Source organism: Nothoprocta perdicaria, unplaced genomic scaffold (genome assembly GCF_003342845.1).
Source record: "Nothoprocta perdicaria isolate Ctin4 unplaced genomic scaffold, notPer1 scaffold_11, whole genome shotgun sequence".
In the NCBI taxonomy this organism is placed as follows: Eukaryota; Metazoa; Chordata; class Aves; order Tinamiformes; family Tinamidae; genus Nothoprocta; species Nothoprocta perdicaria.
This window is the reverse complement of record NW_020454205.1, coordinates 7,146,968-7,171,644: the sequence shown is the minus strand read 5'-3', so window position 1 is coordinate 7,171,644 and position 24,677 is coordinate 7,146,968. Positions and strand designations below refer to the sequence as shown.

Genomic DNA, 24,677 nt, shown 5'->3' with positions numbered 1-24,677 from the left:
CTGCAGAGGAGAATGAGCAAATTTAGGTGAAATTCAGGTGAAAGCTATTCCTTGTAGGCAAGCCAAAAACCACCCAGCATCTTTCAGTGCTGGGGCCAGAACTGCTAAAACGGAGAAGAGTTTTGTGCTGGGATGCCTGCAGGGTCTGGGCTGAGTATTTGCTCTTGAGGAAACCCCTTGGACTGATGCATCTCTGAGCACTCAAAAGCTCCTTTCTGTGTTTGCCTGCCCATCACAGCAGCACTGTGGCAGACAGCGCAGAGCTGCTGCTCACTGGTGGCTTTTTAGGGTGCAAAATAGGGTGTCTTGCTAAGGAGGGAGATAAAACACCCTCCCCCATGCTCCACAGCAGTCACATATTGCCAAAAAACCAAAACAGGTGAATGGGGTACGTGCTCCCATCAGCTGCCAGACTTGCAGATGAACCTGTGGCCCCAAAGCATAGAAGGGCTTAGGGGGCTGTGTCTCAGGAACAAGCTGGGCTTTGAGATGGGGCCCTCCCACAGCTGCAAGCCCTAGGGGTCATTGCCCAAGGGGTAACGAGGTGATGGGGCTGGCCTGGGTGCCTGCTCACAGCTGGGTTGTGTAAGGGTAGGTGGGTGGGGGGCTTTGGCTTGGGCTATGAAGGTCTGGAGGAGGTTGCTGTGCTGTTCTGGAGGCTTTCTGGGGATGGTTTGAAGTGGGGAGAGCTCTTTATTTTTCTCTTGGTAGGGTAGCCAAGAAGTTGTTGCTATCAGAGAGGCTTTCTTCTAGACAGAGTTAGCTCAGTTTGGGTTAAAAAGGGAGAAATTTGCTGGGAGAAGCTGTGTTCTCTTCACTGGCTTGGGCAGAGCTGCCTGTGTTCAGCAAAATGTCTCCTGTTTCTAAACTGCTGAGAGGGGCTGGGTGTTAGCTCAGGGCTTCCTAAGGAGCTCTGTGAGCTGCATCCAAAAGCATCTGCCTGGCCCAGGAGCTTCCAGCTGCTTTCTAGAATAATGCAGGCTTGGGAGACCTAAGCAGCATCCTCAAAGCTAAGGTAAGACTGCAGTGATAGTGCAAGCATGGAGATAAACGTCTTGGGTTCCTCATCTCTGCAGTCACTAATGCCAAAATAACGGGTTTAATTGCTGGTTCTGGACAGCGAACTATGCTAGAAACACACGTTGCTCCCCTGTGCTGTATTTAGCAAAGGAGAGTGTTAGAAAACTGTTAGCAAAGCTGGCTTCTTCTTTGGGCTTTTCTTAAACTGTGTTTAGCCTTGGGTATAATTTCACTCATTGCCTGTGGCTGTGTCCTGGAAGAGGAGCTGCTGTTTGGGGGGCAGTCCTGGAGCACCTTGGAGCTGGTACAGAAACCCATGTGTTAAATATTGGAAGGGCAAAGAGACAGTCCCCTTGCTCCAAGAAAGCTTCCATTTAAGTTAGTACTTGTATTAGCTCTGCTGCAAAAGCAAAGAAACAGAAAAAAAATAGAGAGCCATTCACCCATGTGAGTTAAGATATCATGGAGGAACATTGACTCCTTTCCCTGTGCCCTGAGAAAGGACATCAAAAAATGCCAAGGTACTGAGGCAAGTGTGTCCTCGCTTGCATTCAAACACCTCTTTGGCCTTCCTAGGACTCCTGAGCTGTTCCAAAATCCTGTTGGAAGCGGCTAGAGGAACGTGTGGTGCATGCTAGCAATCCCTGCCTCTGGCCCAGGGCATGTTGTCGGTCTTCTCTCTCTTCCCTTTGTGTTTTCCTACAAAACCTGATGAAATATTTGTAAAAATACTGTCCCAGGACTATTTTTTTTAACTACTTCCTCTCTCCCCTCCTTGCAGTGGTTAGGCTCCAGCTGAGCTCAGCAACAAGCTCAGGCCGCAGCAGCCACCGCTGAACCGCTGCAGAGCTCCCCGGCTTCGCTGATAGAAGAGGCAAAAGCGGCTCACAGGGAGCCGAGCGTCTCGATGTGCATCTTGGCCAGGTAAGCAAGTCCCAAAGAGGCAGCGAGAAAATCCATTCCGACCCAAATCCTGACTCGTGCTCTGCATTACTGAGGCACTTGCTGTCTGCTACCCGTCCCTTCAAGCACTGGTGCTCAAAGGGGACACTTAAACAACTTGTTGTGCCATTAGCTGTGGATAGGTTTGCCTTGGTTTCCCTTTAGATATATGCCTGTGTCTTGTTCAAAATTCCTATGGCTTTCCCAGGGCGGACTCTTTGCTCTCTTTCCTGCTCACCCACCCATCCCTCGTCCTCCTGTAGTTATCATGGTGCAGTGTCCTGTCCTTATCCCAGAGACCTGGAGCCGTGGCTCAAGCTGTGACCAGGTTGGTGCCTGTTAGGGTTTGTCCTTTTTTAAAAAATGCGAGTTTCACGGGAGGATGAAGCCATCGGGAGAGGGACACAGGGACGCTTTGAGCTTCACATACAAAGCCTTGCTGGCAGCGTCGCAGCCAGGCAGCCTGAGCAAAGTTTGCAGAGCTGTATGCAGGAAGGCAGAGAGAAACCAAAAAGAAACAACGAGCACCATTATTGTTGTCTTCACTTGATGAGACAAATTGTTAAAAGCCTTAGATGAAAGGCGTCTCGAGGGAGAAGTTCTCATCCAGCATGTAAATCAAAAGTTCACCTATTTTTTTCCCCTCCCCGTTTGTGCCAGTGTTTTACGTCTCCTGTTTTATTTGGCAGCCCTTGCTAATTTGCAGAACATTAGAGGACTGCATTAGAGAATTAGACTTTTTCCTCTGCGGGCTTTGCTCAATGGCCTCTTGCCAGCTCCTCACTGGGATGGGGACCAGCTACTTCTTTAAGTAGCATCAGTGCATACAAAGGGGTAGCTGGGTTTTCCGTGCCCTGCCCAGCCACGTGTTTGCCCCGTTCTCCACATGTTGGAGGGTCTCGTGGGCTCTCACAACTCGGCAAGGGCCAGGAGTGCCAGCCTGGCTCTCGCTGGACCCTTCTTCATGGCTGGTCCCCGCATGGGACACTGGAGAAGTCTCTTTCTCTGGGCACAGGGGTATTTTAGCAGGACATGAGGGCAAAGAGTGTTTCTTTTCCCAGAGCGTCCTCCACAAGCAGCTGCAGCTATGACTAGTATCTGCTTTTTAGTTTTCTTAATGATTGCCCCCTTGTGAGGACACAATCAGGCTCTGCAAAGAACTTCTTAGTTGCTGCTGTTTGATAGTCCAAGTGAGGATGAAGGAGCTGCGGCTGGATGTTTAGGAAAGGAGAATGATAAAACGGGGACTAGGCCAGAGAGACAGGAGCGGGACTTGAGTGCCTTTCATTTGGGCTTCAGGGTCCAAGTGTCTCCAAGCTGCCGCGTGTGCTCGTGAGCTGCAGGAGGGCTCGGCGAGCTGGCTGCACTCACGCTTGCAGAGCTCTTCACTTCCCAACCACATTCCTTTCACTGCCTTTTGCTGGTGTGCCAGCTCTCTGGTTGAACGGCTCCTTTCCCTCTGTGGTATCTCCCCATCCCAGCAGATTTACCCACAGAAGAGTTTTGCTCTGTAGGGATTCATCAGCCTTGCAAACCTTGCAAAATTGTGCAGATCTTGCAAAAATGCTGCATAGCCAGGGCCACCGTGCTGCCACTAGCTGTGTGCCCTGGCCTCTCCCTGCCCAGGGAGCGCAGCGGGCAGCGGGTACATTTTGGGGTCTTCCCCCTTTCCTGCAATAGTTGCTTTGTAGTGGTGTCCCCACGCACTGGCACTGCTGGCAGCCGTGTGTCACCGCAGCGAGCACGCAGCTGTGCCCTCTAGCAGAGACAAAATAAAGCAATGCGTTCAGTGAGTTACACCGAGGAGATGGATGCTCCGGTGGGGATGTTTCCTGTTACACTGTGTGCCTGGATTTTGCTGAAGTTAGAAAAACTGTAACTCCTTGGAATTTGGTCCCCCTTAAAGCGTTGCACCCTCTAGGTGCAAGCTGGCAGCTGTATTGTGCGGGGCTCTGAGGAGCAGCTTAGTTCAGGCTCTGCTTGTTTTTTTGCTTTCAAGCCATTGCACCGAAAAATGCCTTTTCACCTGAGTGTCGGGGAAGGATGAAGTTTGTAAGTGACTCGGATAGAGAGGGGGGCCGGGGACGTGCCGTGCGGCGCCGCGCGCTGCTCCCTGCCAGCTGCATCCCGAGCCGCTGCCAGGAAAGTCGCGCGCTCTCCTGCCTGGCTCCTGTTTGCTCTGAAATGTCACTTGGGTGTCTCTGCTGAAAGGCAACCGGGGAAAGGGCCAAATAACCAAGCTCTTAAGGACAGTGTTTTGGGGCCAGCAGAGAAACTCGGGTGGCAGGGAGGTGGGACAGGGCTGTTGGAGGTACCGAGGGCTCTGCTGCGTCTCGCAGCAGAGGTGTGTTTGCCGTCTGTGCACCAGAAGTGTAATCTGAAATAGCTCTGTGCACATAGCTGGATTCTGTGCATGCTGTTTGCAAAGGATTAGGCATGCACTCTGCGCTGTGGTTTTGAGTAGATATCTTCCAACTTTTTTTTTGTAAATAACACACTTGAATTCTTTCTTTTCTGGAAATGCAACCAATGGAACGGAGGTCGGGAAGAGGTGCAAAAGCAGAACAGAGGGATTTTGATAGGTGATTTTGAGGCGATAAGTGTCCGTGCTGGGTATTCAGGGGCCATTTTCTAGCTAGTTTGAAGTCTTTAGGAGAAGCGATAATTTAAGCAAGTTCAAATAACCTGTATCTGTAATGTTCACACTGAAAGTACATCCATGTCTTGCTACAATCACTACCTGGAAGATTCTCAGAATCAGGATTAAAATGGTTTAATCTGAGCCTTCGAGGGCCAATCCTTGGGCAGTGTATGCATGAACACCCTGCAAAACATGAAAGCCTGCATGGCATGACAGAGCTTTTCTGCAGAAAATGTTGTAAACGCAATGAAAGAAAAAGGTAATAATTGGGGGAAATTACTCGAAATTCTGCTTAGGACAAGGCTTGGACCAGCCATTAACGGTCCCTGAATTCTGGGAAATAACACAGCCAAAGGGCTCGGAGTGCTGGATTATTTATGGGCTTATTTTTATGGCTTCCTACCAACTAGCCACGTTGGTAGGGCCGGGACAGACATCACTTTGTAATTGTATCAAGCCTAGTCAGGCAGCTTGGTTAATGATTAAGATGGTATGAATGCACTGCGAGTAAAAGCAGTATAAAAAAAGAGAGAGAAAGAAAAAAGACCGAGTGTCGTTTTTTTTTTTACAGACAGCTTCCTGAAAGCTGCTTGTAGCCAGGAAAAGACTACTGGATAAAATAAGTAGTACTCGCTTGAGTCACTCAAGGGGAGGCAAGGAGCTCCATGTCATGTATTTTTCTCTTTTCAGGGAGTAAATGATGTGGGGAAGGTGCCTCTCCAGGGTGCCGGACAGGGAGGGTCTCTCCTCTCATAATTTATAGGAGGATGAATGGGCGCGGGGCGGCTTCGGCTGCTGCGTGTTGGCCGCGTGCTGGGCTGCGGGGAGGTTTCCTCCCCATCGCTTGGCCTTTTCCCAGCATCTGAACACCAAGAAGTGGCCCCGGCTGCCAAGAGCGCTGCAAAGACCAGATTGAGGTCTCGGCCGAAACGGGCTGGAGATTTAATGCTGCCCTTTTCCCTCCAGAAGGTCAATCTATAAAGGCTATAGGAAGACAACGAGGGTTTGTGCAATGCGTGTCCAAGAGGATGCTGGCCTGGGAAGACGGGATCATAAAATATTTTCCATTTTAAGCAGAGACTTCCTCCTCTTGTTCCCTTCCCATCCCCAACACTTAACTCATCCCCCATCTCCTATTTAGCTCTGATCCAGCAGATCATCACTGGCGTGTGCTCAAAACCATCCAGCTGAAGTGCGTTTTGACTTGTCCTTGGGACTGAAGTGCTAGGGACACGAGTGTCCCTGAGCCCCAGCCAGGCACGAGCACCCCTGATGCCTCTGCATGGCGAGGTGGCTTCAGCAGAGGTAGGGACTGACATATAGCCAATGCTATGTAATCCCCAGTGTCAGCAGGTGGCACTCGTACTGCTAGATACCCACGTGTAGGTGGATGTAGGGCATTCAGCAGGACCCAAAGCTGCTGCTTGGCAAGAGACTTTGGCCTCTAGTCAATGCAGGAGTTTGCAGATAGAACGGTCTTGATACCTAAAGCAACTAACGCTGGCAACGGGCTGAACTGCAGCGCAATTTTGTCCATTTGGGTTCCCAGCAAAATGATGAAAATTAGACCAAAAAAGGTGGCATTCATCTCAGGTCCTTGATCTGAAAGACACTGGCCAGAACAGATTGTAATGGTCAACATCAGTTAGGATCAATCAGTTTCACTCTCTAACTCTTCAGGCTCTAACTTTTCATCTCTAAAATTACAAGCAGCAGAGCAGCGTTTTTTCTTACTCTTCTCTTCTCTGAAGTTCTTCAGCCCCGGGACATCTGAGCACACAAACTACCATATGAAGGGAGTTCAAACAGGGATGTGAATCCCATCAGCAAAGTAAGTGTTTCAACTGGCATGGAGACTTGTAATACAAACATCCTGCTCCGAGTATTTGGGCAACCAGAATAGCTCCCCAAAGCACCAACAATGGCTGTGTCCAAGTCCACCAGGGCTTGGAAAGGGGAAAAAAAAACCCAGCTAATTGCTGCTAATTGCATCACATTACAGCTAATTTGTCATGGGAAGGATTCTTTACGGAGGAAAAGGGGATTCCCTGTCCAGCGTGGTCCCTCAGTGTTTGCTTCAACAAACACAAGCTCTCCCTCCTCCTGCCACTCACTAGCAAACAGGAAGAAATTGTTTTAAGTTCGCGGCTCGTTTTGTTCTGATGGGCTCCAGAGCTCGAGTGCAGCATAAAGCCTTGGCCAGTTCACACGACCTCCATTGTAGCCTGAGGGATTTGCCTGTGTTAGAAGTTCCTCCTGCTTGGTGCTGTGAAAGATTTAAGAGATGCTAATCCAGCCCTCGTCAGCTTGTTATCCCAAAAGTGTGGTTTGGCTCCGCTCTTTTTTCCTGCATGGAAAGCAAGTTCATAAAAAAGCCTAGCCCAGATCTATAAGAAATGTCCTGTGGCTCAAATGAAAGACAAGCTGTAGGGCTGTCTTGTATATCCATATGTACAGTGTGTGATGGCCGTTGGTACTACATTTGAATCCCAGGAGGGAAGCATGGCATCATCCATAGTTGAGATCCCATTGAGGACCATCTGGTGAAGACAGAGTGGGATCCTTTGATGAAAAGGTCATATAATGTGGAACTGCTTGTATGATAACAAACTCAGCCAGCAAGCTGATGAGGACACACATCCAAGCCATGTTTTGGTTCCTGTGGATGGATAAAACCTACTTCCATCTAACCTCTTCCTGGAGCCCTCCAGCAGTGGAGCTCCCCCATTGCCTGATTTTTCCAACACCCCACCTAAAACTCACCATCACAGTTTAATTAGCCTCATTATTTTCCATACTGACAAAGGCCAGCCAGCAGCTGTGACCCCCCTTTCCTGGAGGAGAAGTCACTGGAGCTTCTCTCATTGATCCCACCCGTGTCAGCAAGCGCAGATATAAGGTGGAGATGCCAGCACTTCAAGGAGAGTGTCTCTCTGTCCTGCTCTTTGGGAAATGGGAGCTGCTATGCAGGGGATGGTCCAGCAGTTTTACCTAAGGACAAGGAACACACAGGAGGAAAGGTGTTCCCCCCCCTCTTTGGGCTTTTCGTCCTTACTTTTGAGGCATGAGAATGTTATTTTAAGTTGGGTAGACAAGGTACGAGGGGAAGACGTGATGCTTCCTGGGTTGTGATTCCGGGTGCTGTTGTTGTGAGGATTAACGCTAGGTTTCCTAGTAGGAGACGTGTGCGGGAGCCATAACGAGCTGGGAAAGCACCGGGAGGTCACGGAGTCAGGCCTCTGATTCAGAGCGAGGTTTCGCCTGCAGCCGTTTCCAGTGGATTTGCAAAGTTTTAGGCGTCCCAGGCAGCTGGGCTACTACCATGTCCGTGCTGATTGCAAACAGGCCCGTGGGTTTGGTCGTACGTCTCCCTGCCTTGATAGCTGGCTCGCATTCGCGGTAGTTTTGCCTCCAGTTCCTCTTTTAGCTCTTCCAGGATGTGTTAACTCTGCTTGCTGTCCCCGTGGCTCTCGTGCACGTCCTGCCCTGACCCTGCTGTGCAGCCCATGGGGCTCCTCCTGCCCCAGCGCTGATGAACCTGAGGAGCTCAGGCTGCCTTGGCTCCTCCTGCCAGGCTGCTTTCCCAGCAGCACACTATCCAGAGGGATCCCTTGCTCCCATTTTCCCCCTCCTGCAAGCTCCCCGGTTAGGAAAGAAGTCCTCAAATTCCCGGAGCAGGCTGTGGCTATGGTCCTCCCATTTCCAGTCACATTTCCATCAACCTTCTGTCGATGGTTGCGTTGTTCGGTTGGGGATGGCGAGGCGCCCGTCCAGACCAGGCCTCAAGTTTTGCATTCCTTTCCTTTTTTTCCCCCTTTGGTCCTCCGCTTCCTCGCCTGCCTCTGCTCTGCTCTCCCCTCATCGGCAGCGCTGGCCGCCCGCCAGCCGTTACCTCACGCCGCCGCCTCTGGATGCCGGATCCGCGTGGGAGGCGGCCAAGGCCCGGCCCCTGCAGGGGCCATGGCGGCCGCGAGCAGGGCCTGGCCGCGCCGGCGCCCTGTTGTACAGGGGCAAATCAAGGCAAGGGAGCACTCGGTTTCCCTTGAAGGGCTGGGAATGGGTTGGAAAACTGCTGGGAAAAGCAGCTGGGCCAGTATTAGAGTGAAATAGTAGTGTGTGTATGTGTGCTCATCGCCGCTGCAGGCACCGGTCCCCAGGATGGAGAGTTTCCTCGTGAAAACACATTGCTCCTCTGACCAAGAGGGATGTTTCTGATGGTGTCAACTTAGTGATGCACAAACATGCAAATAGAAAGGCCTATATCTTTTCTTCGTAGCCCTATGTTAAACTTCCAGGTGTTAGCCCTGCTGATTAACAAATAGGATAGGGTTGTTTGCCTTTTCTGCTCTCCAAACCGACCCGCCAGAGCCTTGCCAGGGTGTTCAATGTAACCTTGGTGTGTGAGGGAGCCTGGGCCCCTCTGGAGGGTCTGTCCAGGGCTGTCAAAGTGCCCTGGGGGCTGCCAGGGGCTTTTGCAAGCATAGGAAATGGCAGCTCTCTCCCTAGGCAGCCTGATGCCACCAGACTGGTGAGCCTGATTTCCAGAGCTGTGGTCTGGAGCTGGTTCCAACTTCTGGCGGCTTTTTGCCACAGTTGTTCAGGGCAACTTGGGAAACGGGTGATTTCTGGTTCAGCCCCACAACAGAGAGGTTTTGGGTGAAGGGCTTTGCTTTGTGACCTGTTCCTTTTTGTGAGAAAAGCCTTGGAGGGAGGACTGAGCTCTCCACAGATCAATGCTTCGGTGTCTGCTTCACACCCATACCATGGACCTCATCCTGCAGGTTTCGGGCTTTACGCCGCAGATTAGGGAGCCTGAAAACTTGAGGCACTTAATTGCGTAGCCTGCTGGCACTGAGATGCTGCTCGCTGAGCTGGGTGGCTGGAAGGGAGCGGTGGTTTCCAGCAGCAGTCCGGCTTGCAGAGCCGAGTCCCCTCTGGATGGACGAGCTGTCAGAGGCAGCTCAGGAGGGGGATGTTCTCATCCCGGTTTTTACGTGATCGCCAGCCTCAGACGGTCCCGGAACGGAACACAGCTGTGCTGCCGCTGCGCGCGTCCGAGCGGCGCGCAGCCCACGCTTTCGCAACCACGTTGGCTCCGGACTCCAAGCAAAAATGTCTTTTTTTTTCCTATTTTCTTTCAAAAAAAAAAATGGGGCTGTTCCTGTGGCTGGCTGTTGGAGCAGGAGCGGGAGGAGATGTGTAGGTACCATTTTCAGTAGGCCGCTTCCAAACCCAGCGGTGTTGAAAGGCCTTTGAGCAACACTGAGATCTTGAATAAGGGCACTGCAAAAGCAGAGGTTAAACGGACCAGGACTTTTCAGCCTGGCTATATAATCTGTATTGAACACATACGTGCTTATATGATTTTGTGCCTTTTTTTTGGTGGTGATGGGAGGAAATATCCCCAAATGGAGTCATCTATATCTTGGATAAGATTTCCAACATGGCAAATGATATATCCTGAGGAAACCACGATGTGGTTAGGAGATGGTTGGCAGTGATGGGCTGTGCTTAGTTCTCTCAGCTGATAGAGTGACTGAAGGAGCAGGATCATACTGCCAGTGTGTTTTACTGCCTGTCGGGATTTACTGCCACTCAGGATTAGCGCAGGTTTCCTCTTGGCACGGCTTTCTCGAAAGCATTATCAGTCCTGGTGGCCAGAAATCAGCTTTTGCATGGAAATTAGGGAGGAACTGGCAATAGGTAACACATGTGTCTCCCACGGCCCCTCTCTCTGTGGGTGGTATGGGAATTTCCAAAAAGATATAAATTCCTGCTATGATTCAGGCATCTTAGAAGTAGGTGGTGTGGATTCGAGGGTCTCATTCAGGCTTGTGGAGCTGCCTGGGTTGACTCAGCATCCAGCCAAGCTCTTACTGGACGTCAAGCCCTCGTGGGCTCTCTGTTGTGACGTGCTCATCAGGATGCCAGTCTGAATCCTTACCGTCACTTGTCCTTGTTCTTATGGTAGCCCTAGTCTGGGGCACTGAGGTGGACAGCGGGGGGACAGTTGTTCTTTTTGTCACCTATCTAGTGTCTTGCTCTGCTGTGTGGCTTCAGTCCTCGCCTTGGTTGCAACCTACTCATCCACCCGCCCCGCCAGCTCCAAGCCCCCCATCAACTGCCCTTGCCCAGCCACCCTTTCCTGGGGAGCACAGCAGGAGACGTGCCTGTTTGCAAACCCCCAGGCAACGATCTCCCCCAGCGATAGCCTTTTAATATCGGATTTTAATAGAGTCGTGCGGTGAGGTCACCGCAGCCGTCTGCGCTTTTATTTCGTGGTTGCTATAGCGGCCATTGTCAAAACATATAGTTCACCCAAGCAGAGTTTCCTGGCCGATGGCATTCATTTTTCTTTATGAGCTGACTTTGGAAGACGGCAAAGCGGCAGCTAATGGAAACTCCAACGTCTTTCCCTCTCCCCTGTCTGCTCCTCCAGCTCCGCAGCGATCGAGATAAAGGTTAGACATCTGGTTTGGATCTGCGCTGTTTAACCGAAGGAAAGACCCGCTCCTGCGGTCGCATAAATCACCGCGCAGCTGGAGCGCCGGCCTGGCTAATCGCCGGGGTTGTTTACCCCGCTACGTCCAACTGAGTCGGGGCATTTTGCTTTTCAAAAAGGGCTTCCAGGAGGCTGCCTCCTGGCCTGCTGCGAGCTGTCAGCAGAGACGCTCTTTCCATGCCGTAAGGAGGAGGAAACTGAGGCAAGGGGGGCAAAGGATAAGGCCATGGCCAGGTGGAAAGTCGGTGGAAGAGAAAACCCCCACGTTGATGTCTTAGTTGTCTGAATATCATTTTCTCCAAGATCAGCTGCTTCAGGCAAGTTATCTACAGTGAGTGCCCTCAGCACAGCCCTGATCTTTAGTAACGCTCTGCGTGGAAGGCACCAGTTTTCTCAAAATCTTGGCCTTGAGATGTCCAAGTTTAGAGTATACAGCCAGAAAACATGCCCTAGTTGAAAGGGATTATATATGTGCATGGATGTATATGAGTACGTGTGCTGTATATACGTACATGCATACCTATGCACATTTGTATGCATATACACATACGTTTATATGCTTAGACTGGCCTCTTTTACTAGTGTAATAAACTTAATACTGGCTAATAAAGTATTTCAGAGGCACTTCTCCTTGTAAAGATGTCCCAAGATGGACAGAATCAAACATAAAGCTGTAGTCTAAAGAGAACTTTTAACCAAGGATTTGGAAGTTGGTGCCTTCCCAAGGTTAAGGGTATGGCTGCAGTGTTGAACCCTGCCGTGTGCTGCTCTCCAATTTTGCAATACCTATAGTAGCAGAGGAGACTGTTCTGGTGTTGAAACTTTTTTGTTTTATTTTTTTAACCAGCAGATTTGTAGCTCATTTGCATCCAAAAGCAGAGTCTTCATCCACATCCTTTTGGGGTTCAGCTAACACAAATGAAATGTGAGGTAGGCTCTTGCAAATGCCATGTGATAGTTTATCCCAAGGACTGTCTGCTTTACTGCTTAGGGCAGTTGTGGAATTGGTCTCTTTTGAGTTTTCTGCAACAGGACAGACAGCTTTTGCCAGGGTGCATATAGGTAGGGATGATCCTATCTTGGAAACCAGCATGAAGAGTCTGAGTGAGTCTTGGATTTAATGCTCGTTTTCACATCCTAACGCTAATTCTGTCCCAGACTAAAGAGCTCCTGTATGTGTACTTCCATGTGAGAACCAGATCCAAGTGCCCTGAGGTTGGTCAGGATGCCAGGGATGGTCATAAATACCTGTGTGGGGTTGAGAGATGTGACCTTGCCTATAGAGGACATGGCTGTCCTGAAATGGCACGTGGCACCTATGTGTAGGCAACCAGATCTTGTCCAGCCCTTCCTAGCATGTGATACTCATGGCGCGAGTCCTACAGACTAGTTGTGTTAAAACTGTGGAGCTGTGAAAAAGATCTACTGGACCAAATCAGAAAAACAATTCAAACAGCTTCTTCCTATCATAGACGTATTTCAGTGTCCAAGCCAGAAAATGGATTATTCTTGGGAAGAATAGCGGATACATATATCTTTTTCTAATTTGGTTTTTGAGTTTGTCTGAGAGAGCATGTGGAGAATATTACCAGCGTTCACGCCTCAAAGTTATAGCAGCTTCACAAACCAGTCTGTCCGCACTGGGCAAATTCCCTTGACCGGTCTGTGCTCCCAAAAGGTTTCCGTTTGTCCACAGCGGGAGTTGGTGGATTTTGCCTACGTGGCCAAATGTCTTCTCTTAACGGCCTATCCAAAAGATGTAAGGAGGTCAGAGTAGGACAAGGTTACCAAGACATGCGCTCCACTGAAACTGAACTATTTTATAGGATGCCTCAGCAATTAGTAGAAGATATGATGTAGCTTTTGCGGTCTAGCATTGAGAGAATGGGTCACAGGGAGTGATTTTATGAGCCTGCTGTACCTCCAGAAAGCCAGACTTTCAGGCACGCAAGTCCATCTTCCAGCCAAGTGGGCCGTGAGCGCAGCAGCTCGGCCTTGGGGCGCGTTCTCCAGCTGCCCGCTCAGGCTTTCACATCACCCCAGAGCTTCTGATACTTGTCGAGACTTTCCAAACGGTTTTAAGACCACAAAACAGCTCACCACCAAGTGACTTTGCTTCTCGTGAAGCTGCTCTTGCTTCAAAATGTGTCCTTAGCTTTTGGGGAAACCTGAGTTTAAGCTTGGCTTGATACCTTTGTTGTCTCACTGTCCAAGCAGGGGTTGAAAACTGATGTTGAACTTCTCATAGCAAAGCAGTGTATCTCCTGGTAATGCTGGCAACCCTTGAGTTTAAAGGTAGAAGGCTTTCCTTTGAATCCGGGAAGCAAAAAAGTAGGAAGTTATCAGTTGCTCAGGGTATTAATTTTGGTATTGCATGGTCTGGTAGGCCATCTGCTAATGAAGTTCAGCCATTAGTTCATCAACTAATGAAGTACTGTCTCCTCTGGAGTTACAGCATCCTTTATTTGTACATCCATCACTTCTGTGTTGAGTTCATCAACACCGTGTGCCTCTCTATGTGTGTATTTTTTTTCTAAGATGCTGCAAAGCAGTAGTTTCATGAAGGAGCAGAAACTATTTCACCAGAGGTGGGGCAGACCCTGTCCTTTGCTTGAAGGCCTTGAAGCAGACTAGTTTTGCTTCCCAAGACATCAAATGTTGACCTGATATGGGAATTACATGGTGAAACACATGACTTAGATCTCATAGGGACCAAAAGGGGATCAGGGAGGTCGTGCAAACCACCACTTCCTTGGTGAGCCAGGGATGATGCAAAGGCCCCGTCTGGCAAATGAGGGAATGGGAACATTTAATTGGGGTTGGATTTGTGAGTAGGAACAAGCAAATGCAGATTTTTAGAATTGTTTTATTTCTTCCTGGAAAGACAAGGAAAGGAGAGAAGCAGCGAAGGGTGTGTGTTGATGGAGTGGCTGCGCGCGGGAAGCGTGTGACAAGAAAGCCGCCACACGGCCCCGCGGCACGGAGGAAATGCCGGCGAGTTAGTCGCGAGACGCGGCCGCTCCCGCGGGGCGCCAGCACCGCGCTCACCCCCGCGCTCCCGCTGCGGGCTTGCGGGCGCTCGGCGAGGCCGCCCAGCCCTTCCGAGCATTCCCCGCGTCATTAAAAACAACAGAAAAAGATACTTCCCCCCCCCAAATCACATGTGATTTTCAATCCTAGGCCTCATCACAGAAGTGCAGGACCGAAATCCCAGCAAAAAGCCCTTTCCCTTAGCACAGGGGGCTCAGCAGGATCCCCGTCGGAGGGGAGGGCGCAAGGCAGGGCCGGAGCAGCCCGGAGCCGGGCGCGCGCTCCCTGCTAACTGGCCGCAGGCGGGCCCGCGCGCGGCGCTGCCGGGCCGAGCTATTTTTACTCCTGGTCGGCTCCCGCAGCCACGTTGGCAGATGCGCTCCCAGCTGCAGATTGCTTCCATGTGCAGCCCCGAGCGCGGCCGTGGGCCGGGCGCCAGGGCCGGCCGCGCTTCCTTAAAAGGCTCGGCCACGGCACACTGCAGCGCCCTCGCCACCGGGCGTGGGATGGCCGCTGCGTGGTGTGGTAGCGGCGGGAAGCTTTGGGAGCCATGTAAAAGTTGGGGTGTCTAAGTGACTTGATGTGGGGAGGGAGCGCCGAGCAGCCCCAGGCCTCGCCTGGTGTGGAGCGGGGACGAGGTGGTGGGGAGGCTGCGTTACGTGGCGCGTGGCCCCGCTGCCATGGAGCGTTTGTGTCCACAGGGAGCAGGAGGTGTACAGTGAGCCCTGCTCTCAGGAGCACGTGTGATGTTGGACGGGGAGCTCGAGGTGTCTTGCCGGTGCTGCTTGGTCCTGTCCATGGCATTAGGGAAGGCAGATGGTATTGTTGGAAGGCCTGGTTTGGAGACATTGTGTGTAGCCCACGTGTAGCCCCTCTCCCTGTGTAGATCTGGCCAAAGCACCTCAGAAAGGAGCACCCAAAAATACCTGGCAGGCGGACACCAAGTAAGCGCTGCCTCCTGGCAGTCCTTCCCCAGCTGGTGTCCTTGGAAGGACACCTCACATCAGCTCTGACCAGTGAAACCCTGTTCTCCAGAGGGGAATCAGTGTCCAGGATGGAGACCTCAGCCCGAGATGTCCCGGTGCCCACCTTGTTTCAAGCCATGAAAGCCCATGTGGCCGGCAGCGCCTCAGTGGTATTTCCCCCTCAATTCCCACACTGCATCCATCATCCTTCATGGATCAGCAGCGTTCCCCTCCAAATAAAGAGCTTCCAGACACTGGGTCTGTCCTGGAAGTGGACTGTCCTGGGGCAGGAGGCTGGGACCACCAGTACCAGGGAGGGCTCTACCTGTCCCTCAAGGCCCTTCATCTCTGAGGGAGGGGAGTAAGACACGCAGCCGATCACCCCACCAGTGCCCACCAGGGCTTTCCAAAAGAGGGGGACAAGAGCTGAGTTTCTCAAAACCTCCTTTAGACTTTATTTAAAAGTTCTTTGTATAGACTTCCCGAAACAAAATCCACAATAAAAATAAAATTCCCTTCCCACCCTCCCACCCMCCCCCCAAATTGCTTTGCTTTGTGTTTTATAAAACATACAACATCAGAGGAATGCCAGAGACATTCTACACCACAATTTAAAAATTCTTTAACTGAGGCCTTGGTCCCAGCAGTGCATTTGCATTCAAAACCTTGCTTCATATTCCTGGCTAGTTCGGTTGGCCACATATGGTACAAATGCATACAAGAGATCTAGTCTGAAGTCTAATCCAGCAAAAGGCAAAAACGAAAGGATGAAAAGTTGAACCATTTGTTTATCAGAATTAGCTACTCCCTTACACAAGGCTTTCCACTTAAAGATATGCTCAGTTACGAAAATGATAAAAGCAAGCATGTAACAGTGAAATTATTATTATGATTTCTTTTTTTTTCTCATTTTTACATTGCCTTAGATAGGCAGACTGCCGGAATCGGAAGGAGAGGATAATTTAGAGACATGTTGAGACACGATAACAATCTGCAATTGGGTAAATATTTCGTAATGTTGAAGCTATACAATATAACCTGGACACATGTAGCACTCAGTCCACAAACAGTTTAGCACCATATTGATAGGTCATGCAGCAAAACTCTTTCTTCAAGGTTTGCTCGGCAGGTAAAAGCATGAGATAGAACAGTGCAAGGTAGTCTATACCCTTAGCTTCTATGGGGGGAAGGTGGCAAGGGCCGATGTTCCTGGTTGTCTCCGAGGTATGTGCTGGCAGGTCGCTGCCTCTATGTTCCTATTGTCGTCACGACGCCGGGGTTGATGGCACCTGCAAAGGTGGGGTGGGGAAAGAGGAAAGAAATGAGGTTGTTTCGTGCATGGATGTGAAGGAAGAGAAAAGCTGTGGGGGGAAGAGGTAAGTCCATCTGGTGAAGATGGCAAAACTGCTCTGTTACCCGTCCTGGTACCATCCCCATCCTGGTGGGGAGCAAGTCCTTCTTGGAAGGAGTAAAAGGCAACGTAGTGTGATGGGTAACATGGTCAAGAGCAAGACTTTTAACCAAAAAGCTTCATAATCAGTTCACAGCCTGTACATGTTATTTTTTTTTTAGAAACTATTACCCAGCTCATTGCGAGGAACTTCTCCTGCAGCCAGTGCAGCGGGCTAAAACCAGCCTGCTATGGCAATGCGCCAGAGTGCTGCTGGCATGAGCACGGGTAGCACCAAAGCGGTGCCTTCCCACACCAGGGAATTCCCTGGCCCTCCTCCCCGCGCGTGCAGCGGCCGGGCACGCGCTACTTACCGGGAGCACAAACTTTTTCACAGTCTTTCTGCGTGCTGAACCTGTTGTCGTTGCCTCCGCAGCCGCCGTACCAGAACCTGGCGCAGCTCTTGGTCTTGGTGTCATAGTACCACTTCAGCACGAAGTCCCTGCAGGTCCCCTCGTCTTTTTGCAGCCAGCAGATGTCCGTGGCTGCGAAGAGATGCAGGAGAGCAGGAAGGTTTAGCAAGGGCTGGGGGGTCCCACAGCGCATGCGCCCTCGCTGCCCGTGCGTGCTACTTGATGTTGGTGGATGTTAGTTGAGCCTGATCTAATGACTAAGGATTTTTGCTCCTTGTAGTCAAGGCTTGTGCCTTTTGTTGTTGTTGGCACCCAGGTGCCAAAAATCAAGCTGCTTAGGGATCATGGTTAGCTGTCCTGAGCCTTTCTGAAGTCCCTTTCTGAACCATAAAAGTCTTTGAGAAGTAACAGAGAAGGTCCTGAGCTAGCTGCAGCCCTAGCACTGCCCAGCTGAATGAAGGATTTGTGAGAACAAATCCGTAAAAAGCATTTTATATTCTGTGTTTTTGTGATTCTGGCTCTGGCAGTAGGAAAAAGCCATCAGTCGCTATCAGAAGGGGGTTGATTGATCCTACCAGGACTTTTACCAAGTCCCAGCATAACAGTGAGTTGAATATATGAAAGAATAGAAGGTTATGGGATGAATATATAACAGCTGCATCGCAGGCAAGTTTCTTTGGCCTTGATTAAAGAAAAGGCACATTAAACTCTCCAAATGTTTTCAGGGCAAGAAGGGGGCCGAAGCCTCTCCCTGAAGCCCTGACTAGAAAGTAGGTCTGGCAACGAATCCTAGCGAAGGGAAAAGTTGTGGTGGCAGGTTTACTTTAAAGGAAATTGCGGCGGGTGCTGGCAGCTGCCCAGAGCGCAGGAATGCTGCACTAAGCCCTCGAAGGCAGCCGGGAGCACGGAGCGCCCAGGGGATGCGGAGATCCGTGCCACAGACCGAGCAGCTTGGAGCACGTGGGTGAACATTGCTGCTCTGCTTCTCCTTATAGCCACAAAGGAAAAAAGCATTTCCACCCTGGCGTTTTAGCTCCTTGTTGTCTCGCCTGCTTGCTGGAGCCGCGAGCAAAGTGCGTTGTGGAGCATCTTTGCTAAAAGAAACTCCATCGTGCAGCGAGTCAAGCTCAACTTGTCCGGGCTCTGCGCTGCAACCCACAAGGAGATTTATCGGTTTGTTTTAGCCCTGCGCTGGCTGTTTAGATAAGAGGAGCTGGTAATAGCTCCTCTCAGAGAGAGAGGTCATTTATAAAGCGAGCATCCTGGCCATTGATGGGTTTATATGTTCGGTTATAAACGTAGCTTTTGAAAGCAGGGGTTAGTTTTTAATCTCTGGTTTTCCTTGGAATTTGAAATCAGTATTGACCTTTCAATTCTGCTTTGCTGTTGGGCTGTTAGAGCCAAAAGCTGCCTCTGGCAAGCTCCTTTCCTTTTCTTTTTTAAAGAGAAAAAAAAAATGAAAGAAATCCATTTCCATTCTTTTCTCTATTCTAAACTATGGAAAGCCAGCAGATGCAAATGCAGGAACGACTCGACCCTGACGCCTGTGCACCCTTCAGGCAGTCCAGCCACGAGTGAAAACATTCGCCTCTCGGGAGGCACAATATAATTTTTCTCCACAGTCCAGGGTCCAGACAGCTACATGTTTTTTCGCCCCTTCTTTCTCTTCAGGAGCGGAATTAGCGCTCTGAGTCAGCTGATGCACAGGCTAATTCAACTACCATTTTTAGCGGCAGATCCTGTTTCAGTGCTGGCTTCAAGGGAGACTTCTGCATTATATTAGCTGGAAATTCACTCGAATCCTGATGCTGAGGTGAAATCCCTTCATCCTTGCACCGCCCTCCGCTTTCTGAGCACAAAGGATGTGATTTTTATCAAACCACATCTGGTGAGTGTCCCAGTTTGAATGGGTACTGCTCAGTATTCCCAGGGATCCCTTTGCAGTTCAACTACTGCACTGACTACTGAACTACTGAACTACTGAACTACCCTCTCCCAAAAAAAAGCAGTGCCAAAGCAGGACAGAAGAAACAAAATCTTAGCTAAAAATTTCAAAGGACCATTGGACAGTGAGTACTGGGCTGTACTAAAGTGTGGCCGGCTTTGCAGGTTCAAAGGATGGGGCAGCCACCATGAAACCAGAGCTTAATTCTGGGGAAAAGCCTGGGCTCCTCATCTGCGCTTCCATTAAATCCTGCCGCGGTAAAACAAAATAATAATTAAAGATTAACACAGTATTAGCAAGACTTTCCTTGGCAGATGGTTTGGAGTGCTGCTCCTTCTCAAAAAGGATTTGGAGGATAAGCTTAGTCCTGAGCATTGCACCTGGCTGCTGTGCTGGGTGCGGGCTGAGCCGAAAGCCAGCTCCGCAGCACAGTCTATTAGAAGCTGGGCTTAAAGCCTGGCTGTGACCTCTTGTGTCTCTTTTTCCATGAGAGATTCAATCCCCAGCTTTGCAGCAAACACAAAAAGCTGGTGACTAGAGAGAGGGACTCTTGTGGGGAGGGCAGAGAGACAAGCATCCCCTCTGGGCCCCTCGGCTGCTTTTCTTGTCTATCTGCCCAGGGCAGAATGGCGCCAAGTTGATGAAATATCAATTTAGGCCGAACAACAGTGGCTGGAAACATCATCAAGGCATGTGATGATGATCAGAAGGGGCTGGTCTATGGTCCAGGCTAGCAGAAACACGTAGCCTCCAGAGAAAAGCCCGCAAGCAGGCTGCCCTCCGCCGCAAAGAGACGCTTTCGGTGTCTGCACCAACGATGCTTGAGCACGTGTTTGATCGGGAGCTGAAATTGTTGGCCAAACTGGAAGTCAAGATAAGGTCCTTGGCCAAACTGAAGCCATAGGTTTCTGCAAAAGCCATATGCTTCCTCTGGCTGAAAGTCCTCGAGTTGCAACCGAAGGATCTGTGCTCGTGGTGCCTATTTCCAGCACAGAAGCACCTTCCAGTCTCTTGCCATTGTACGGGGCAAAATAAAATGCTGATAGGGGAGACTCTAATTTGGCTTTTCGAACACTTCTGTGCATCTCTCGGGGTTATAGCCCTGCCATTAGGTACCCGGGCTCCTTTTGCTCCTGTGTTTCTTCCCGTTCTCTGGGAAGGGGCCCTGGGAAGTGTTAAAGGGCTGCTTGTTCCTGTCCTGAACCCATCCCTGTCTAATCAGTGCAGGGGATTCCATGTGTCTGCTTTCTTCCCAGGTTTTGTGGGTGTAGGAGGGTTACTGACTATACACCCTAATCCCAGAAATTCTGTGGGGAGAGGAGCTCATTGTGATTCCCCCATGTGGCTCTTCCTCACCTTTGATCTTTATTTTTGGGTGCAAAAAGCAAACCTCTTCAGGGTTCCGAGAGCCACATGGAGTGGTTTTCCATAGTGGTTTTCCATACAGTTTTCCAAAACTCCAACATTTGCCGTCCTTTGCCTCTCAGCAAAGGGCCAGGCTGCCGAGGGGGGTCACGGATGCCGCGCGCTTTTCCCGGGAAATGTGGCATGCACATTTCCCGGGAGCTGCCGTTTGCTCTCAGGTCATGCAGGTGGGGAGAGGTGCAGTGCAGGGGCTCATGCACAGCAGGTGACAGGACACCGTCGTGCCAAGGAGCAAAGGAAAACCCGCTCCACGCTATCTTGGTGTCTGCCAGGCTCGGGGAGGGCAGCCGCATGCAGTGCCGGGCTGGAGAGGGAATCACGGATGTGCGCTGTTCTGTGAGGGGTTGTTTCTGCTTTACCTGACAGTAATCTTTTCTCAAGGGGTGGCTGCTGCATTGCTTTCTCAGCTGCTGTTGAAGGAAAAAGTGTGTGAGTTTGACTTTGAAGTTGTATTTTCCCTCCGATGCAAACATTGCTTGACAATATGATGAAGTACAAAAGGATTAACCCCCGCTCGGTACTTACGTGGCTTCAAGCATTTGCTAACACATTCAGCTTCGGTCTCAAATCTATTGGCATTACCACCGCAGCCACCATACCAACCCTGGCTGCAGATCTTGTGTTTGTAGTCAAAGAACCACACAACCTGATAGTCCTTGCACTGCATGCCCATGTCATAGTCCAGCAAGCAAGGGTCTGGCAAATCTGTGTTGCAAAATGCGCAAAGGTCAAATGAGTCTGCAAGGGTTAAGAGCTCAAAAGGCAAAGAGATTCAGCAAAACGAAACAAAACAAGAAAAAACAAGCATTCAAAAATGTTGGGAACTCAAGGGTTGGGTCAAGCCTTTGCAGTTGACTTGGGCCACCCCCCTGTTTCCTTGCTTTTCTATATACAAGCCTTTCCCCGCTCTTGGTTTCATTGCTCCTCCAAACCCGCAGCCCTTGAGCCGGAGCAGCGGGAGCCTCTTTCTCCAGTCACTGGTCGGGCCCTCAGACATTTGCCCCTGTCTCTTTCAAAGCTATTTGTTTTGGCGTTGACTTTAATTTTTTGAGTGTGTTTAGTTTTAAAGGCAAGCCACACCTGGTGGATTATAAATGCCTTAGCGAGGATTTAAACATATGTTCCTTTTTTGGCTAGAAATGATAACTTAGGACCAGATCCCAGTATTTTTATTAGGAAAGCAAGGCCGTCTGTGCTAGTAGCGGCTTTGCCTATATAAGGACTGCTGAATTTGGGGCTTCCTTGGAGCTATGTGGGAAGATTTATGTGCAGTCCTCCTTCCTAAGGCAGAGCATTCGCACAGAAGGCTGGAGAGGACTCAGTTAAACAAGCCCTGCAAATCCCCTGCTCTGCTTAATGCCTTTGGTCTGCCGAAGGACTCCAGAGGAGCGAGGCCCGCCGACCTCGGAGGCCCCGGGCAGCGTTTTCCCCACACTGCCAGGAATTCTTGGGCAGAGAAGCTCGCAGTAAATGGGTCACGATACCCACCCCTCTCCTAGGAGCAGAGCTGTCGATATCTGCATTTACATTTAAACCCCAGGTTCGGTGTGCTTGCAGTCAGCTACCTAGGGGGTTTTGGAGCAGCTTTGTTCCTTGTTGCCCTCAGAGTGCACGGTGTGTCCCCCTCTGCTTGGTCAGACTGACCTACATAACACTGCAATGCTGATGGGTCAAAGCCAAGAGGGTGGTTTTCATCTTTGGGAGACAATCCAGGTGGTGGAAGAGAAGAAATCTATGCAGCACGAGTGGAAGCATGGAAAGGGTGGGATGTTGCAAGTGCAGAAGAGAGGAATGGTCCAGAGCATCACAGTGATGATGAGGCATGCAACAAGGCAGAGAAATGAAACATTCCTTCCTGGTGACAGCCCTGCGGCCTGTCCATGGCAGCCAACCCCACCGGTGTCCACAGGAGGCTGCGACAGCCTGGCCTGAGCTCCACGCTCTTCCCATTCAGTATGAATGTCCAGATCCCAGTGGCTGCTCCAGAGTTCTTACCATAGTCCAAAGCATTTAACACCATCTTTCCACACTGCTGAATCTCCTTACAAAGAAAATGAGCTATGATGGAACCAAACAGGCTTAAAAAAGAGCCTACAGGACTGACCATTTGGAGGACAAGGTTTGTATGCCAGATCCATCCCCTGTGCCAGCAATAGGATGCTGCTTTATCAAGGCTGGACACCCCTCCACATTTGTGGAAGAAGGAATACAGCCCAGCACTTACAGTACAAATGACTGTAACAGTATTGATATAATGAGCTTGGCATCGATGAAAGTGATGAGATGAGGTATTAACAGCTACAATGATTGTGGGTTACTAAAAAAGGTTAATGTGATGAGCGATAGAGTAGGATCTGACAGCTTGCTCGTTAATGTTTGTTTTGATAAGCCATTGATGCAGAGAAAAAAAAAAAAAGAAAGATGACTGGGCTTAAACTAGCGCGAGAGACTATAATTTAGTTGATTTGTACTCCGCTGTTCAACACTGGATCCCCTGTTCTCCTTTTACTGTTGGACAAACCATTGGTTAGAGCTCCGTGTTAACCCCAGACCCAGTCTCTGCCCCAAATCAGGAGAGACTGAGCAAACAAGCATCAGGTGATGCTCAGCTATATCTACACCTAGGTCAGCTGGGGTGGGTACTGTGGGGTGTTGAGTGTCTCTGTCAGGGGAGAGAACAGCATGTGCTTTAGCCCTAACTCAGCTTTTTCCTGTGACAGAAATGGGATCCAACCCAAGTCCCCTGTGAAGCTTACGGTGACTTCGGGGAGCTCTGGATCAGGCAGAGGACCTAGATCCCCCCACAAGCTCTGCAAAGGTAGGAGGCTCTGCAAAGTGAAGGACTGGGTTGTTGCAGCTTCTCTGATCCTAGCGGGGCTATTCCTGCTCTGGGTTTGTGGAGGGGGCGATGGGAAGACTGGTGCAAATGGCCAGGCCCCTGGCAGGACTCGTGCTGTGGTGCACGTGTGTTTCCGTGCTCGCGCCGGTACTCACCGCCTTCCGGCCCTTCCAGCGGCTCCGTGTTGAGCATCATGTTGTCCAGGGCTACCTTGGCCTGTGGCAGGGTCTCTGTGGGAGCAGAAACAGCGGTCAGCCAAAGGGAAAAGGAGCTTGCAGCAAAGCTCTGGGTGAGCTCCACCACCATCAGGCAGGAGTCTCCAGCCAGAACACCGCCTCGGGCAGCAGCGGAGGAGGCCGCGCCGAATAGCCAAGGCGCAGAAGTAAACAAAATCGCTGGCCCCGTTCTAGCAAGGGGGACGCAAGGCGCGCTAGCTGCAGGAGTCAGGCCTGGATCTGTTTACCCTAGCACATACGTTTCAGAAATGTTTATTGGATGCAGCTGACTCCGTGAGTAATACATGACCGCCCAGCAGCGCCAGGACAAATTCGCGTTACTCTTCCCAGCGGGCTGCTCCATTGCGCGGCCGTGCTCTTCCTTCGGTGGTGACTCCAAGGGGAGCTTCTCCTGGTCCCCCACATGAAGAGCTGCTTCCCATCACTCACAGTCACTGCCTACAACTCGGCAGTGACTGTGGAGCAGTGGCCGTGAACACTCTGTAGCTTAAATTTGTATTTGTTTCTCTGGCCTCAGAGAGAGCAGGGATTATAGAGAAAAAATATATTCTCCAGGAGAACAAGTAGGTCCTGATAGATCTAGCAGTCCATTCTCTTTTTTCCTGTGACCTTCAGGAGTTCTCCAAGTGATGCATAAAGGCCTTTTGCTGTTAGAGATGCTCCGATTGCTCTCCTACCATAATGGCCTATAGGAATTAGACCAAGTCGAGGTCTTCCCTGGTAGAAGTCCACCAGGAAGAAATGATAGAAAGGGGAACTGCACTTCATATTACATCATGCTCTGCATGATTGTATCATGTTGCATCTCACGCTTCGCATGGCAAACTAAGGCTCATCTTCCATGGGACTGTAGGGCAGGAAAGGGATGGAGCCAGCAACAGTTGGACTTGCTCTTTTGTGGTGGCAGAAGGTCATGTGTGGCTTTGGGTGACTAGTAACAGTGAAACCTAATAGTCCAGGTAGCAGCTTGTGGATATGGGTGGCTTCAGCCACAGCTGTTCCCTTTCTGGATTTGCTCCATAGGCAGTGTAATTCTTCTTGACCTCATGAGTTTCAAGTTATGGCGTGCAAATGTTACTTCTGCAAATTGATGTCTTTTCCCAACATTTTTGTGGGCCCATTTATTGCTCATGAAGGTAAGAGACTTCAAGCCTGATCCAAACCCACAGAAGTCAATGGAAAGACTCCCTGCAAGCATTGGAAGAGGCTTTGGAGTGCCAGAATAAGCCAAGCGCAGCACTGGCAGGACCAGCACAAGCTTCTCCGCACCACCTATGCCAAACTATTGAAATATTGCCTTTGTTTTATATAGCAACTTTTGCCTATGCC

The 24,677-nt window shown here is 50.4% G+C and overlaps 1 protein-coding gene and 1 long non-coding RNA gene across 2 annotated transcripts in view; one reads left to right on the top strand and one right to left on the bottom strand.

Moving 5' to 3' along the window:
* Positions 1–795: 795 nt before the first annotated feature.
* LOC112954477 lies at positions 796–23,083 on the top strand. The gene is made up of 3 exons (XR_003250721.1): positions 796–1,015; positions 1,802–1,944; positions 22,994–23,083. It is a non-coding gene; the product is annotated as an uncharacterized LOC112954477 (long non-coding RNA).
* Positions 15,746–24,677, bottom strand: part of COL6A3 (collagen type VI alpha 3 chain) — a 50,205-nt gene continuing 41,273 nt past the window's right edge. The window contains exons 41-45 of the mRNA XM_026047649.1: positions 23,268–23,342; positions 20,799–20,978; positions 20,633–20,683; positions 16,865–17,035; positions 15,746–16,389 (exon numbers count right to left, since the gene is read on the bottom strand). Coding sequence (XP_025903434.1) covers positions 16,349–16,389; positions 16,865–17,035; positions 20,633–20,683; positions 20,799–20,978; positions 23,268–23,342 — 518 coding nt within the window. The 3' untranslated portion in view covers positions 15,746–16,348. The remainder of the gene's footprint in view (positions 16,390–16,864; positions 17,036–20,632; positions 20,684–20,798; positions 20,979–23,267; positions 23,343–24,677) is intronic.